Source organism: Moschus berezovskii, chromosome 21 (genome assembly GCF_049115385.1).
Source record: "Moschus berezovskii isolate FMDL1 chromosome 21, NW_MosBer_1.0, whole genome shotgun sequence".
Taxonomy (NCBI): domain Eukaryota; kingdom Metazoa; phylum Chordata; class Mammalia; order Artiodactyla; family Moschidae; genus Moschus; species Moschus berezovskii.
The window spans coordinates 49,558,489-49,573,824 of record NC_142480.1 but is presented as its reverse complement, the minus strand read 5'-3'; the positions used below and the strand labels follow the sequence as shown (position 1 = coordinate 49,573,824).

At 51.0% G+C, this 15,336-nt stretch overlaps 1 protein-coding gene across 3 annotated transcripts in view; it reads left to right on the top strand.

Annotated features, from left to right (window-relative positions):
- ACAN (aggrecan) overlaps positions 1–13,266 on the top strand; it is a 38,750-nt gene extending 25,484 nt beyond the window's left edge. For 2 of the 3 annotated variants that reach the window (XM_088829797.1, XM_088829796.1), the window contains exons 13-18: positions 6,524–6,637; positions 9,731–9,889; positions 10,297–10,379; positions 11,458–11,602; positions 12,371–12,553; positions 13,058–13,266. In XM_088829797.1, the coding sequence (XP_088685923.1) occupies positions 6,524–6,637; positions 9,731–9,889; positions 10,297–10,379; positions 11,458–11,602; positions 12,371–12,553; positions 13,058–13,134 (761 nt within the window). In that variant the 3' untranslated portion in view covers positions 13,135–13,266. The remainder of the gene's footprint in view (positions 1–6,523; positions 6,638–9,730; positions 9,890–10,296; positions 10,380–11,457; positions 11,603–12,370; positions 12,554–13,057) is intronic. The other variant, XM_088829798.1, reaches the window with a different exon arrangement.
- The last annotated feature ends 2,070 nt before the right edge of the window (positions 13,267–15,336 follow it).

The window sequence follows — 15,336 nt, the reverse complement described above, 5'->3', positions numbered from 1 at the left end:
TGGGCCTTAGTTAATCTGCTCTAAAGACAGCTTTTCTTTAATCATGTATATTTCCAATGGGCGTTCCTTCCCACAGTTTCTTTCCAGGCAGCTCTGAGAGCCTAGTAATCATGTCCATTTGAAAGTGCAGCCCCTAGAGGTTAAGCAATTTGCCTAACTCCACTGAGTGAGTCCAATCAAGAACTGAGGTCTTCAAAACTATTCTGTTCTGTGCATGTGGTGGCAGATAAGAGTGCAAAATACTCTGCAATTAATGCATATCCCAACCAACTGGCTCAGACGGTAAAGAATCTGCCTGCAGTGCGGGAGACGTGGATTTGATCCCTGGGTCAGGAAGATCCCCTGGAGAAGGAAATGGCAACCCACTCCAGCATCCTTGCCTGGAAAGTTCCATGGACTGAGAAGCCTGGCAGGCTACATACAGTCCATGGGGTCACAAAGAGTCAGACACACTGAGTGACTTAACTAACCAACTGGGTTAAAAGATGATTACAGTGACCAGTTCAGGAAACACTTTTATTATTTCAATTAACAATTAGATCTGTTCAGTAATTACCTAATCAATTGGCCATTTAGTTTGAATTATATTAATAGGCATTATTTTAATAGCATATTATTAGTTCTTTTTCTGGGATATAATTTCCTGGTATCAAAGATGGTACAGAATATGCCTGCAATGCAGGAGACCCAGGTTCAACCCCTGGGTCAAGAAGATCCCCTAGAGAAGAAAATGACTACCTACTCCACTACTCCGGGAGTTGGTGATGGACAGGGAGGATTCATGGGGTCGCGGAGAGTCGGACACGACTGAGCGACTGAACTGAACTGAACTGAACTCCACTATTCTTGCCTGGAGAAATTTTTGGACAGAGGAGCCTGGCAGGCTAGAGTCCATAGGATCACAAAAAGTTGGACATGACTGAGCAACTAACAATTTCTAACACTTTTTTTATCTAAAACATTTGTGTGCTAATATCCAAGAAATGAATTTGTGATTTAAAAAAAAAAAATTGAGGTCTTCACTGCTTAACACATCCAGCTGAATAAGAAACCTTCTCTTGAACATAACAACCAGTTGTTGGTCTTAAAAAGCTAGAAGCTAAATTTCAGGGGAACGAGAATGAAGAGTGGCTATAGTATCACATTGGTTCAACTAGACACAGACGAGCCCTCGCTACCTCATTTGTAAACAGTGTCAAAGATAGTGGTTCTCTGCTTTAAGACCTGGTGCTTCGGTCCCACCCCTACAGACTCTGATTCGAATAGTCCTGTGGCCTTGGCACTGGGGTTTTTTAAACTCCCAGGTGACTCCAGCATTCAGGCAGAGCTGAGAAACACTGCTGTGAGGATAAAGATCATCCATGTACATCTTACAGGTTCCCTTTTCTGTCTCTCATGCCACTGATTATGAAAAGCTTTGTCATCTCTAAAGAGCCAGTAGTAAGAGTAATCCACGTGCAAAATCTGGCATCTCAATGCCCACCACGATACCCCTGGGGTCCCAAGTCACTCCTGTTCCATTTAACTCAAGACTTGGTGCTTCCAAAAGGACTGCAGATGGTGTCCAGCATCCATAGATCACCCATCTGTGATGTGGCCCTAGAACCAGGAATTACAGGTTGTTAAAAGGCCTTATAGATCTGTGTCATCTTGTTTAGTCAGCGTTCTGTAAACAAGTTCCTGACAAATTATTAATCTGTACTCTTTACAGCAAAATAAATGCTTAATGAATACTCAGATTATTTAGCAAGGCTTCCCAGGTGGCACAGTGGTAAAAAATCTGCCTGCTAACTCAGGAGACGCAAGAGATGAAGGTTCAATCCTTGGGTTGGGAAAATCCCCTGGAGTAGGAGATGGCAACCAGTATTGCCATACTGGAGATGGCACCCGCTCCAGTATTCTTATCTGATAAATCCCATGGACAGAGGAGCTGGGAGGGCTACAGTCCATGAGATCGCGAAGAGTCAGACACAACTAGCCGCTGAGCACTACTACTACTACAGATTCTTTGGCAGTTAAGCGCTGAACCGGAGAGTTCCCTGGCAGTCCAGTGGATAAGACTCTTCGCTTCCACTGCAGGAGGTGCAGGTTTGATCCCTGGTGGGGGAACTAAGGTCTCACAGGCCATGAGATGTGGCCAAAAAAAGCGAGACTATCCTATTCCTATCAACTTAAAAAGCAGAAGCACCCTCCTCACTTCCATTGTTAACACAGTCTTTTCCATAGTAATTAGATTCCTGATCCTGAGGTTTCAATCCTGGCAGCTCCTTAGAATCACCTGGGATACTTTTATTTCTTTATTTTTGGTTACCCTGGGTCTTTGTTGCTGTGCATGGACTTTCTCAAGTTGGGGCAAGTGGGGGCTACTCTCAAGTGCTTGGGCTTCTCATTGCAGTGGTTTCTCTTGTTGCAGAGCACAGGCTTTAGACTTACAGGCCTCAGTAGTTACAGTACATGGGTTTAGTAGTGGCACACCAGCTTAGTTGCCCTGTGGCATGTGGAATCTTCCCAGACCAGGGATCGAACCCACATCTCCTGCACTGGCCGGTGGATTCTTATCTACTGTACCACCAGGGAAATGCTGGAATCCTTTTTAAAAGTGCCATACCTGGGCCCCACCCTGAGCCATTCTGATTCACTTGGTCTGGAGAGGGACTCTGTTGGTATTGGTAAATTTTTTTTAATCTAAAAATTAACTATCACAATGATTCTAATGGGCAACTAAGTTTAAGAAATCAGATCTCACATTCAGTTTCCCAGCAATCACTGGCATTGCCTGGATTTCTCTAAACTCCATGGTTAGAAGGGCATGAACTTAAATTTTAATCAGACTCTTTTCTGTTTTATTGACATTTTTCACTTTGTGGATTTGAGATTCTGATCTATGATCCGACACTGTCTCTTCCTCCAGTGGGGTGATGCTTGAATTCCAGTGAAACCTTATCCCTGGGGATTGGGGGAAATGTTTTCAAAGCAAGTAAAAATACAGGGTTACAAGTGAAAATACAAATTATGTCTTGACTTGACATATCCAAGAAGTCCACAGGCAGATTTTAACAGGCAACTAATTGAATTTAAGAAGTAGGATATTACAAGATCAACCTTTAAACTATAAAAGACTTGACAGTATAAATAACTATAACGTTAGTCATGCTTGTTTTTAAAGCTAATTGGAACTGATAAATATGGTGTTATAGTCCTTCTCCTGGAGTAGGAAATGGCAACCTGCTCTAGCATTCTTTCCTGGAGCATTCCCTGGACAGAGGAGCCTAGCAGGCTGCAATCCATGGGGTGGCAAAGAGTCAGACACAATTGAGCACACACACATAGTCCTACTATCAATTGTGATATACCAGAAAGCAAGTATATATGTTCAATTCTGTTCATCCTGATTGATCCTAGGTCTTTGCAGGGTGTGGAGCATCTGTTGAGCTAAGAAACTGCCTCTGTGCTTCTTGAGGGGATTTCCCCCCATCCTTGTTCAGTAAAGTCATGTCCAGGGTCATCACATATAGCCTGAACCACTTGAGGGGTAGCACTCATACCATGGTATTTATGAGTGCAACCCCTTTGGTTGGATATCACATGAGTAAAAGCACCTGCTGTCACTTCACTCAACTTTTTCTGTAAACAAACTCTAAGTTGGATGTCTTGAGTTCTGACCCAGGCAACAGCTGGACAAGATCTATTCAGGGTAGAGGCCTGAGTTCTCCAGTTCAGAGGCCAAGGTGATTATTTGCAAGTATCTTTATTCCCATCACCTTTACCAGGGGTTCTTAGCTAGCAACATCACTAGAAAGCCTTGTTCAGGAACAAAAAATCCCTTTTGGTTAGAGTAGTGGAAAGCGGACTCAGAGTCCCTACTCAGTGATGACCTGTGAGCCCTTGGCCGGAGAGACACAAATGGTAATGAGATGCTGAGATCCAGGACTCCAGTGTCTCTCTCTCTCCACGTATAACAGAGGCCTGGCTTTCATCCTCATGGTCTAATTCTCTCCTCCATCTCCTCCAATCTGTCTCCCCTTCTTACCAGAATGGGCAGGTCACTTCATTTGTTTTATTATCTATAATATGACACAATGACATCCATGCTCTAGGGACACTTGGAGGATAAGTGGTTGTGAGATATGGTGTCTGGCTCAGAGAAGATTCTTGGGAGATAATGGCTCCCTCTCTTTCCTCTATTCCTTCACATAGTTATGCTATGTGAAGAACTATAAGTTCCTTCACATTCTCCATCTACTGTCACCTTGTCTGGGGTCCCCAAAGTACAGCAGGGCCCAACCCAACTGTTCTCATGGTTCCAAAAGACAAGCAGTGTTCTAACTGCCTTCACTGAAAGAGGTGGGCGAATCAGGACCAGAATGGCTCTTCTAATCAGAGGAAGAGGAGAGGAGGCACCACAGGCCTGAGTGACTAAAGAGAAGGCCTCCCCCAGGATGTCTCACCCTCTCCATACTGCTGACTGCCTAAGTTGCCCCAGTGCCACTCTCAGGTCTTCAGGATTATGGCCCCTCCTTCCCTCCTCGTCTGTGAATCTTGGGTGCTGCATGAAACAGCTTCTGAGCCCAGGAAACTAGTTGCTTGAGTTTCAGTCCCAGCAGCCTTCTCAGATTCTGTGCCCTGGCCAAACACAACAAAGGAAAATGCACTGTCCCAGGGCTCAGACCACCTGGGGAGGGCAAGTGATGTAAAACAAGCCTCTGGGACCACTGGAGGCCACCGGGCCTGACCTCCCTTGGGCCTCTGCCCTCCCACCCTCTCCCCCGTGGGTTGGCCAGAGGCCCCAGGGTTGATGTCTAGCTCTTCTTCCCAAGGGTCACCCCCGCCCCTGCTCTGTACAACTGCTTTAGCGCCTACATTTGCTTAATACCCCTTTGCCCAGTGCTTCCCATCTCCCATAATGACGCTAATGGACCAAAAGACAACAGTAGAAGCCAAAGAGCCTCCCCCAGCTTCTGCCCAGCCCACCGGCCTGACCTATTGCTGCTACTGCTGCTGCTGAGAATCCTGGTGCATGCTGGGAATCCAAGTGCATGCTGGGATTTCAGCCCGTTCCTCCATGCATTTTGGTTTTGCTTGGAACAATTTCAAACTTGGAACTTGTGGTTTCTAGCCCATGGTGTACAACTCCCTGAAATGAAGTCAAGAACTTCATGGGAAGAGAGACCTCCCTGAGGACTTGAGATTTCCAGGGCCTCTAATAGCACAAACCCAACTCAGGTCTAGATGACATCCGTGACACACTAGTGTAAAGGATCCAGAAGAAAGTGCTTTTCTCTTCTTCTCAGAGGATTGACTTTAACAGTCTAGTCTATTCTTAAGAAGTAAGAACTAAGTCCTGGAAAGTATTTAGGAAGGTGCCTACGAGGAGACCACCCATCAGCACATCAGGTCCTGAAGTTTGTATGAACATAGCTGTACGCATCGTGCTGACTTATAAGACAGTGGAATCTATTCATTCCAGAATTGTATGAATCCCCTGGGAAGAGGAGCTTCCAGTACCTTTTGTCGTGTTTTCAGAGGAAGGAACCAAGCAGGTAACTTTGAAGAACAAATACAGAAACCATAGAAGGATCTTCTAGGTCTCTGGCTTCTCTGAAAGATACAGAAAGACTAGTTTAGGAGTTTCAGTTCTCATCTTGGCTAATGGATGAAAATGAGGCAAAGGCCAATGACTTACCAGTATAAGTCCCACAAAGATGGATCACAAAGAACATCTTGGACCAGAAGAACAGAAGGAGAGAAGAGTCTTCTGGGGAATGAGGCAGATGGAGACCTGCCAGTATCCCAGGCTGGTGCTGGTGGCTGGCCACTTACTAAGTGCCTCGCCATCTTCCAACACTGGTCTCCCACTGGCCAGGATGCAGCTCTTCTAGAAATCATGATTCACTGGAGATGTCCCTGTTTTGAGGCCTTTGGCTGGAAGAGAAGATTACATGGGGAGATATTAGACTGGGTTTCTGTTCCATCCCCCCATGATAACAAAGTTGGCTTCATCTTTATAAGATAGTCTAGACTTTTATTCACTGAAGACAAAGAAGGTTCTGCAACCAAAAAAAAAAAAAAATCTCATGTGAATATTCCACGCTGCCATTTTCTCATGAACCTGTACTCTGCAAACCACTTCTAGCTTGTTTGTTCTAGTACTGCATGGCCTGTCCTCTTCCTTTGGTTCAAAATGACAGAAGAAGTTGGGGAAAGAACAAGCTCTCACTGAGCTTCCAGTGTTTGAATTCCAGCGTCCTTGCTCACCGCCGTGTTGAGTCTCTTCACCCGCTGGGAAGCCTGGCTCCAGTACCCCAAGCTTGCCAGTCAAGAATCACACACATGCGAGAAAACCCTTGTTGGATCTTTGGCTCAGTGCTCCAAGATGGCGGCGGCAGCAGCAGCAGCAACAGTTCTTAGGAGATCCAGGGCTGTGGAGAACCGCAGGGCTGGCCACCCATAAAGAAGCTGCAGTGCAATTGAGAAGCTGGAGTTGCCGGCAGGAGTCCTAACGGTGGCCCTTGGTTTCTTGCAGACATTGACGAGTGCCTCTCAAGCCCTTGTCTGAATGGAGCCACCTGCGTGGACGCCATCGACTCTTTCACATGCTTATGCCTTCCCAGCTACCAAGGGGACGTGTGTGAGATTGGTACGGCCGTCTCGGCTTCAGCTAATGTTACTAACTGCTGCACTCTTCCTCCCTCACCCTTCCCTGCTAACCACAGGTTCGAGGCCCTGGCTGGATTCCCCCCCAACCCAAGATCCATCCAGGCAGCCACTTCCGGGGCCACAACAGAGAAATCAGCCTCCCTCATTCTCACTCCTTCTCTTGCTGTTCCCTGCGGAAACCTTCCCCTGGTCCACTGGCTGACCTGACCGCAGAAGAGCCAGGCAGGCCAGGCCAGTCTGTGTTTTGGAAGGTGGGACTCTGGGGGAAACTTTCAAATACTAACCTTCTCCAGGGCTGCCAGATGCCACCAGCAAAGTTGGTGCCTGTGTCAGACTAAGAAGACAGAGCCTATCCCATGCGTTTGTCTCAAAGGAAGCTATAGGTGGGAGTCATTGGCCCTTGCTCTGGATGATGGCCATGGATCCTCCCAGCATGCCCATGGGCTTGTGTCTACCTGCCGTATTGCCCATGAGACCTTAGTGGCCCCTCCATGGCCCAGGGAGCCACTGCACCACACTGGCCAAGCTAACTACTTCTCTGGCAAGAGCTATGATCAGTCTGTCTGAGATCTCCCATGTCACCAGTATGCTCAGGTCACACATGCACAGGGACTGCTCCGTGTCACCTTGTCATCATTGCCACCATGACAGCTGCCGTGTCAACACCACTCCAGTCTGTGCTTCCTTTCTCGCTTCCATGTGCAAGGCAAAAGGCTAGCCAGAGAGAACAGAGCCTCGTTGCATAGGACAGGAGCTGAGCTTCCTGTTGCTTCTTAAACAAAAAAAATTTTGGGGGCCACACCATGCGGCATGTGGAATCTTAGTTCCCAACCAGGGATCAAACCCGTGCCCCCTACACTGGATGAGCTTCCTCTTGCCAACCCCTCTGCTGCTGCATCTGGGCCAGAACCTGCCAAGGGGAGGGGCCAGGAACTTCCTGAGGCCAGACTGTGCCTGAAGCTCTCTCACCTTTGGTGTTTCCTAGTCTCCTCATCCTCCTGGGTCTCAGGGCCACCCCATCTCAGAAAAGCTTGCTGTTGTTAGTAGCAATGATCCAGGCAGAACTGGAAGTGTTTAGGGGCTCAAAGCCATTTACAATGAACCCTCAAGTTTACATCCCAGAAGCTTCCAGACAGCAGCTGAAACTCCTAATCAACGTGGGAAGATAGTTTTGGAAGGTTTCAAGCTGATGGAGGAAATTCTGGACAAAAAGGCTTGGCCTGGACCCTCCTTCTCTGCAGCCTCCCATCCTCCACCTTCACCCCAAGGCTCCAAGTAATTGGTACAACGGGTCTTTCCTGGGATGGGAGTGGGGAGTTACAAGGATTTTCTCCCCAAAATGCCAGAATATTTGCCACAGAGAGAAGAGTTTGGAATGTCCACCCAGATCACAGCTCTTGGGTGCCAGGCCTGGTGAGGAGGTGCCTGCACAGGGCTCTGCCTTCTGATACAGCAAAGAGAGCGTACTGCCAGAGCCCCAGAACTGGGCCCTGGGCCTGGGCACCCAGCTGAGCAGGGCTGCCTCTCTCCTCCCATCCAATCCTGAGCACTCACCACCCCCAGCGGGTGCTTCCAGCCTTGACTGTGGCCCTGTGCCTTCTTGTAGCCTTCCTGGAAGTCTGTTGCTTATTTCCCCAGAGCCTCCATTTTGCAGGACCCTGGTTCCTCCTGGCTCAGCTATTCCCTCCAGCTTTGCCAGCTCAGCTCAGCCCTCAGACCCTGAGGGGGTCCAAGAATTGACCCCCCAAGTCAGCCCTGGGATGATGTCTGTGGCTTCCTCAGGTGCTCAGTTATCTCTGAAGCCTCTCTGCCTTTCTTTCCAAACCGTTTGGGGAAGGTGTTGGTGGCAGGGGGACCAGCAACCTCCTCCTAAGCACTTCCTGCTGCTCTGCCTCCTTCTTCAAAAACTGCCAACCACGAACTCTTCTCTCTGTGTCTGTCTTCCAACCCTGCCAAGCAGTAGTGATCCTTGCTTCCTAGAACTGCCCAGCCAGAAGGCTGCCACACAGCCTGAGAGGTTCATGGCCCCACACTCAGCCGCAGGGCCCTAGGGACAGTCCTTCACCTGTGAGACACCAGGGGAAGAAAGAAGCACTTGGACTCCCTTCATCCAGTGCTGTACTGGTAGATGTTTAACAACTGGCTCGCGAAGAGGATGTATAGCACCCGCCAGTTTCTAAGATTCCACACTCCCACAAGGGCCAGGGAAGCTACCAATGTCATACCACTAAAGGCTGAGCTGAGGGACTTCCATAACAGTCCAGTGGTTAAGACTCCCTGCTTCTACTGCAAGGGGCATGGGTTTGATCCCTAGTTGGGGAACTAAGATCCCTCATGCCTCACGGAGGGCAATAAATAAGCAAATAAAGTTCAAGGGCAAATTGGGAAGACACGTACCAGCTCTGGCACACGCCTGCCTCTGTCTGTCCCTCTAGACTCTTCTAAGACTCTTCCGAGACACTTCCACCTCAGGACTTTCTCCTGAACTCAGAACCCATTATCAATATAGATTCAGGGGGAGAGAAGTCCCTCTTCTCATCCGCCACCAAGAAATAACGTGAGAAACCATGGGTCGTGGACCCCAAGTCAATACTGTGTGCTCTGCTAGAGCCAACTCTGATCAAAAGACTTAGAGGTCCGTGTCTTCTCTGGACCAAAGTGGACTTGGTTCTCCTCCTCTGTCCCCACCCAAGCTTCCATTCCACGCCCCCAGCACTGCCTGCTCCTGCTGCCTGCACATACTCCCCAGTCACCCCATCTCTCCCTGGAGCCCCTCAGCGTCTCCTTAAGTTGTCCTTAATCCTCAACACCTCCAACCTTCCCACTTCTTTTTACCTGGCCTGCTGAGCTCTGCCAGTCCTGCCAAGCAGGCATCAACAGGAGAAAAGCTTCGGGGATGGGAAGCGATATCAGAAAAAGAGAGGGTCCCTGGTATTTTCCAGAGGCCTCTGTGGGATGAGGGGTCCTCTCCCTGCCTTTTGGGGTGTGACGCAGAAGGCAGGGTGAACACAGGAATCCACCACCCCTAGTCAGCCCCCCGGCCCTCTCCTCAAGTCCCTGCCCTGTATTGCAGACCAGAAGCTGTGCGAGGAGGGCTGGACTAAGTTCCAGGGCCACTGTTACCGCCACTTCCCTGACCGGGCAACCTGGGTGGACGCCGAGAGCCAGTGCCGGAAGCAGCAGTCACACCTGAGCAGCATCGTCACCCCCGAGGAGCAGGAGTTTGTCAACAGTGAGTGCGGTGGGGCCTCAAGGGCCCACGAGGGGAATGGCCACACAAGCCAAGGGCCTCCCTGGCCAGCAGTCAGTGGACTTGGGCCCAGTGGGGGCAGCGAGGGAGGGAAAGGGGGCATTTCCACAGGCTGAGGGCCCAGTGGCTCTGCTGTACCCAGGACAGCCCACAGTCTGTCAGAGTCAGCCTCAGACTAGCCCTGTCATCAGTCTACATCACCTCAGGGAGGTGGGCCCAAGTGCACTGCAAACATGCATGTATCGAGACCCTTGTCAGGACCCCGGAGGCAGGGGGCGCGCTCCTAAGCACGCACCCAGCTCCTGCCACCCCTCCATCCCCTCTGTCTCGATGAACTCAAGCTTCTCCCAGATACCTTCAGGTGCCCAATACACATGTCCTTTCTCCAGACAATGCCCAGGACTACCAGTGGATTGGCCTGAACGACAAGACCATCGAAGGGGACTTCCGCTGGTCAGATGGACACTCCTTGGTGAGTTCTGCTGGGGGCACCCAGGATAGTTGGTGGCCCAGAGAGGATGAAGGAAGACCCCCCCCAGAGACAGACACGTTCAAATCACATGCAAACATTCACTGAGCAGGTGCTAGACCGGGAGCCCTGAGGTCGGGATTATGTCTTGTCCGTCTCACCTTTAGAGACTAGCCCAAGGCTGGACACCTGAATAGTAACATGAAGGGAAGGGTGGGGAGGAGGAAGGCAACGAACGAATGAGGGCAAATCACCAAGAGGGCAGGTGTGCATGCATGCACGCTCACTCGCTTCAATTGTCTCTGACTCCTGGTGGCCCTATGGACTGCAGCCTGCCAGACTCCTCTGTCCGTGGGACTCTCTAGGCAAGAATGCTGGAATGGATTGCCATGCCCTCCTCCAGGAGATCTTCCCAACCCAGGAATCAAACCCATGTCTCCTGCATTGGCAGGCAGATTCTCTACCCACTGAGCCACCTGGGAAGCCCCCAAGAGGAAGGTTTAGAGAGGTTTCTTGTCCACAGAGCACTGGAGGCCACACAAGGAGGTAGACAGACAGATAGAAAGCAACATAGATGCCAGCTGAACAGTATACGTAGTAAATAATGAAGATCAGCAAAGGACTTCAGGGAAGACTTCCTAGAAGAGGCAGATGTCAACAGGGCCATGGCTCTGTTATGGTCGTGGGGAAGAGGAGCAGCTACATCAGAGGAAAGGGGCCTCGTCTGTCTGCAGTCAGGCTAGAGGGAGAAGCCTGGAAAGGCAGAGTCTGGACATGGGAACAGTAGCTCTACCACCCAGTCCTGCCCAAGCCTGGCAGCCTGTGACCAGCCTCGCTGGCCCATATGGAAGAGGAGGTTGGCATCAGCTCATTAACAGGGACAGTGAACCCGGGGTCTTCTGAGTTCCTGACAATGACCGCAGCCCGGCAGTGTGACCAAGTTCTTTGGAGGGCCCATGAGTCCCATGGCACCACCAGACTCCCGGCAGTCTTTGCGCCACGGCCAGGAAGGGGCTGGACAGGGAGTGAAAGCTGTCCCACTCCTGCCCTCTGCTTACCCCTTCCCCAATCCCACCCACAGCAATTTGAGAACTGGCGCCCCAACCAGCCTGACAACTTCTTTGCCACTGGGGAGGACTGCGTGGTGATGATCTGGCATGAGAAGGGCGAGTGGAACGATGTCCCATGCAATTACCAGCTGCCCTTCACCTGTAAAAAGGGCACAGGTGAGTGACAGCATGGGAGGGGTCCCACGAGGACAGACTCAAGACCCCAGGCTCCTGCTGTGTGACCTGGGCCACGTCACGTGGACTCCTGGCTGCCGGCATCACTCACCAGCCCAGCTAGCAGATTGGAGCTGACCTGGGGGGCAGGGGCTACACCCCATGCCAGCATCCCAGAGCCAAGGGAAAGGCTCAGCCCACTAGGGACAGGGAGAGGGTGAAGGTCACAGGCTAGAGGAAGAGCCCCCTGCACACACAGCGCCCTGGGTGTCAGCACAGAAAGTCACCCACAGTTGCACTTGAGTTGGGAGCCTCCCTCTCAAGGGTCCCAAGTCCATCAGTTGATCCTTGGCTTTGAGTCTGCAGACTTCGAGGTGTGGCTAGGACACTCGCCAGCTGTTCCTGCTCCTGGCCTCATGCCCCTCCCTCCCCCACCCCCCAGCCTTCTTTGGTTCCTCCTTCCCCTGCACCACCGTTTACATAACCCGTTATCATAGCGAAATCACAGCCAGTCTGCCTGGCCCTCACCCTCTTTTCCAACCCTTCATCCTTTAATTCCCTTCCTGATTCTCTAAATCATTGAGGAGCCCAGATGTCAGAACCAGTGGCTTCCAGATTCTCAGTGCAGAGTGAAAGCGCCCCTCCCCCACAGGCAGGGCTCATGGCCGGGTGTCCATGCTCCCCCCACAGCCAGGGGGACCACACCAGCTCATCACAGGGCATCAGGGGAGACCCTCCAAGAGCGCTTTCTGAAGGATGTTTGCCCCTCAGTGGCCTGCGGAGAGCCCCCTATGGTGGAGCATGCCAGAATCTTCGGACAGAAGAAGGACCGATATGAGATCAACGCCCTGGTGCGGTACCAGTGCACCGAGGGCTTCATCCAGCGCCACGTGCCCACCATCCGGTGCCAGCCCAGCGGGCACTGGGAGGAGCCTCGGATCACCTGCACGGACCGTGAGCATCACCCCACACAGCGTTAGATCCGGCCAACGCATCCTCCTCCCTATCCCCCACTGCCAATACCATCGAGGGCTCTGTCACAGATGTCCCCTGTCCCCTGGGAGGTTCACTTTCACTGAGAGGAGGAAGGTGAAGGCGAGTGCCCTACTGTCCTTTTCACCACCCGCCCGAAGCCCCCTGTTATCAGTCGCTCAGTCGTGTCCAACTCTGCGACCCCATGGACTGTAGCCCTCCAGGCTCCTCTGTCCATAGGATTTTCCAAGCAAGAATACTGGAGTGGGTTGCCATTTCCTACTCCAGTGTTCTAGCCTGAAGCCCCTTAGCCCAAGGTGGTCCCAAGAAAAATCAAAACCAAGAAGCAGGTAAAACCTCAGGCTGCCTTCATGAGCCCATGGTTTCTACAGGGAGGGGATCGGCGGAAAAGGATTGGGGGAAGCTGGGCTGGCCCGCTTTCTTCCCAGGGTTCACCCAGATTTTTCCATTTCCCTTGCACCCCAGCCGCCACCTACAAGCGCAGACTACAGAAGCGGAGCTCACGGCCCCTGAGGAGGAGCCTCCCCAGCACGGCCCACTGAGAGGAGCTTCCCGGACGTGCCCAGGACGCTGAGCCCAGAAGCCTGGCCAGGCTGACACCCCATCCGGATGGTGTCCTCTCCTTGTCGCTTTCTGTCATTTAAGGAATTCCATTAAAGAAGGAAAAAAATAAACCCCACATTGTGTATGCACCCGCCCACCCCCCCAAATCGCCAAATCTGCATCTAATTTTCCCCCAAACGCCAAAGCAAAGCGAACGTATGGTAACCCGTGGACTGGAGTTTAGAGACGTTCCTTCAATCTCCCATTGTGCCTTTCCAGGGACCAGCACAGGGACAGGGGGAGAAGGGAAGGGGTTAAGTTAAATAAAGAAGATTATTTTTTGTTTCCTGACTTTATCCAAGAGCAGTGCAATCGTTGGTTCTTTCACCTCCAGGGAGAGCTAGGGAGGAGGGAGGAGGGGCAGAGAGACCCGAGGGCTGAAGAACTCTGGAACCGCAGCTGAATGTATTGGATAAGATGGAGTTCATCTGTGTCTGGGAGAAGCCCAGGGGAGAGGGGGCGGCTTCCAGCCCACTGAGAGAGCGAGCCATCAAGGGATCTTCGAAGCATGGGGGTCGGGTTCCCTCCGAGGGTCCCTCCTCCAGAGTCCTCTCACCTGGGTCTGCCACCCGAGCAGGTGTCCATCTCGGCAGGGCTGGGTCGGGGGGCACTTCCTTCCCAATGGGAGTGTCACCCACCCCTCCCCCTACCTTTCCCCACCCCCCCGGGACCGTGCAGGCACCAGGGTTCCGTGCACCTATTTATATTTTTGAAAAGTAAAGATTATGATAATTATAATAATAAAGACATTGGAAGAGATCTATTTCTTTTCTTTTCCCTTCTTTTCTCTTAATTTAAAGAGAAGGCAACCATGGTCCAGGATCTACTGAGAAGTTTCTTAGGAATGGGGGCTGTAGGGACACACTTTGATCAAATGACTCTAAATTTGTGCGAATCCTGTTTGATCAGAAGGCCTGGGACAGTCACACCTGTGCTGCTCTATTCCGACATGAGTTCCTCTGTGTGTGTGTGTGCGTGCGCGTGTGTGTGTGCATGTATGCGTGCATGTGTGTGTGACAGCCAAGAGGTGCTGTGTATGGATCTGTGAGTTGGCATGCTGTCAGAGAGTAACTCAAGGCAGACTCCTGGCCACATTCCATAGTTTGGTCCTTTGATTTACACTGTTTGCTCACACAAGAGGAGTCGATTTATAGAGTGAGTCCAAGAACAGGCAAAATCAGGATTTATAAGAGGGAAGAAAAAGACTGCAGACAGTCTGGGAATGGTGAATCTTTTTATACATTTTTGGGGTCAAATGGGTTAGCTAGCCACTAGCACAAAGGTCTGGGCATCCTGCCCGTAAGTAGGCTGTAGGTTATCAATGAAAACGCTTTCAATTGTTTATGGATTTCCCCCAACAGACCTTGAGTGGAGCTGGGCTGTGTGTGCCAGACTGTTACCATCTGCCAACCTCCTCCCTGGAAGGTTAGGTTAGTGCCACTCCCTCATCACACTTGCTCAACAGACGCTGATTGTGTGTGAAAGTGTCTGATGTTGGTTGTAGACAGTAAAGAATCCCCCTGCAATGTGGGAGACCCGGGTTCAATACCTGGGTTGGGAAGATCCCCTGGAGAAGGGAATGGCAACCCACTCCAGTATTCTTGCCTGGAGAATTCCATGGACAGAGGAGCCTGGCGGACTACAGTCCATGGGGTCACAAAGAGTCGGACACGACTAAGGGACTAACACTGGTGTTGGTTAGCACGCGCCAGTGTGAATCTGCTGATGTCTCTTCGGGTGTGTACTTGTGTGGTTGAGTGTTTGCTGGTATTTTTGTGTGCCCAGGTTACCTGCAGCTCTGGAAAGGATCCGTGGACAAAAGCAGAAGATGCAGCGATGGTCACAGAGTAGGAACTCAAAAATTGTGCCATTTTATTAAGTAATTGATTCATTGGGAACACAGCTATGACACTGGTTTTCAACCTTGAGTCTGCATCAGGAGGGCTTGTGAGAGACCCCACTCCAGGGTTTTCAACTCAGCGGGTCTGGGGTCAGGTGCAGAAAGTTGTATCTCAAACACATTCCCAGGTAAAGCTGGTGGTGCCGGGCACACTTGGAGAAGCACCTTGCTAAGTAAAGGATCGACTGTGGGTGGCAGAGGTGTGCCTGGGCAGAAGCAGGAGATCTGGTTTCTTGAGGCT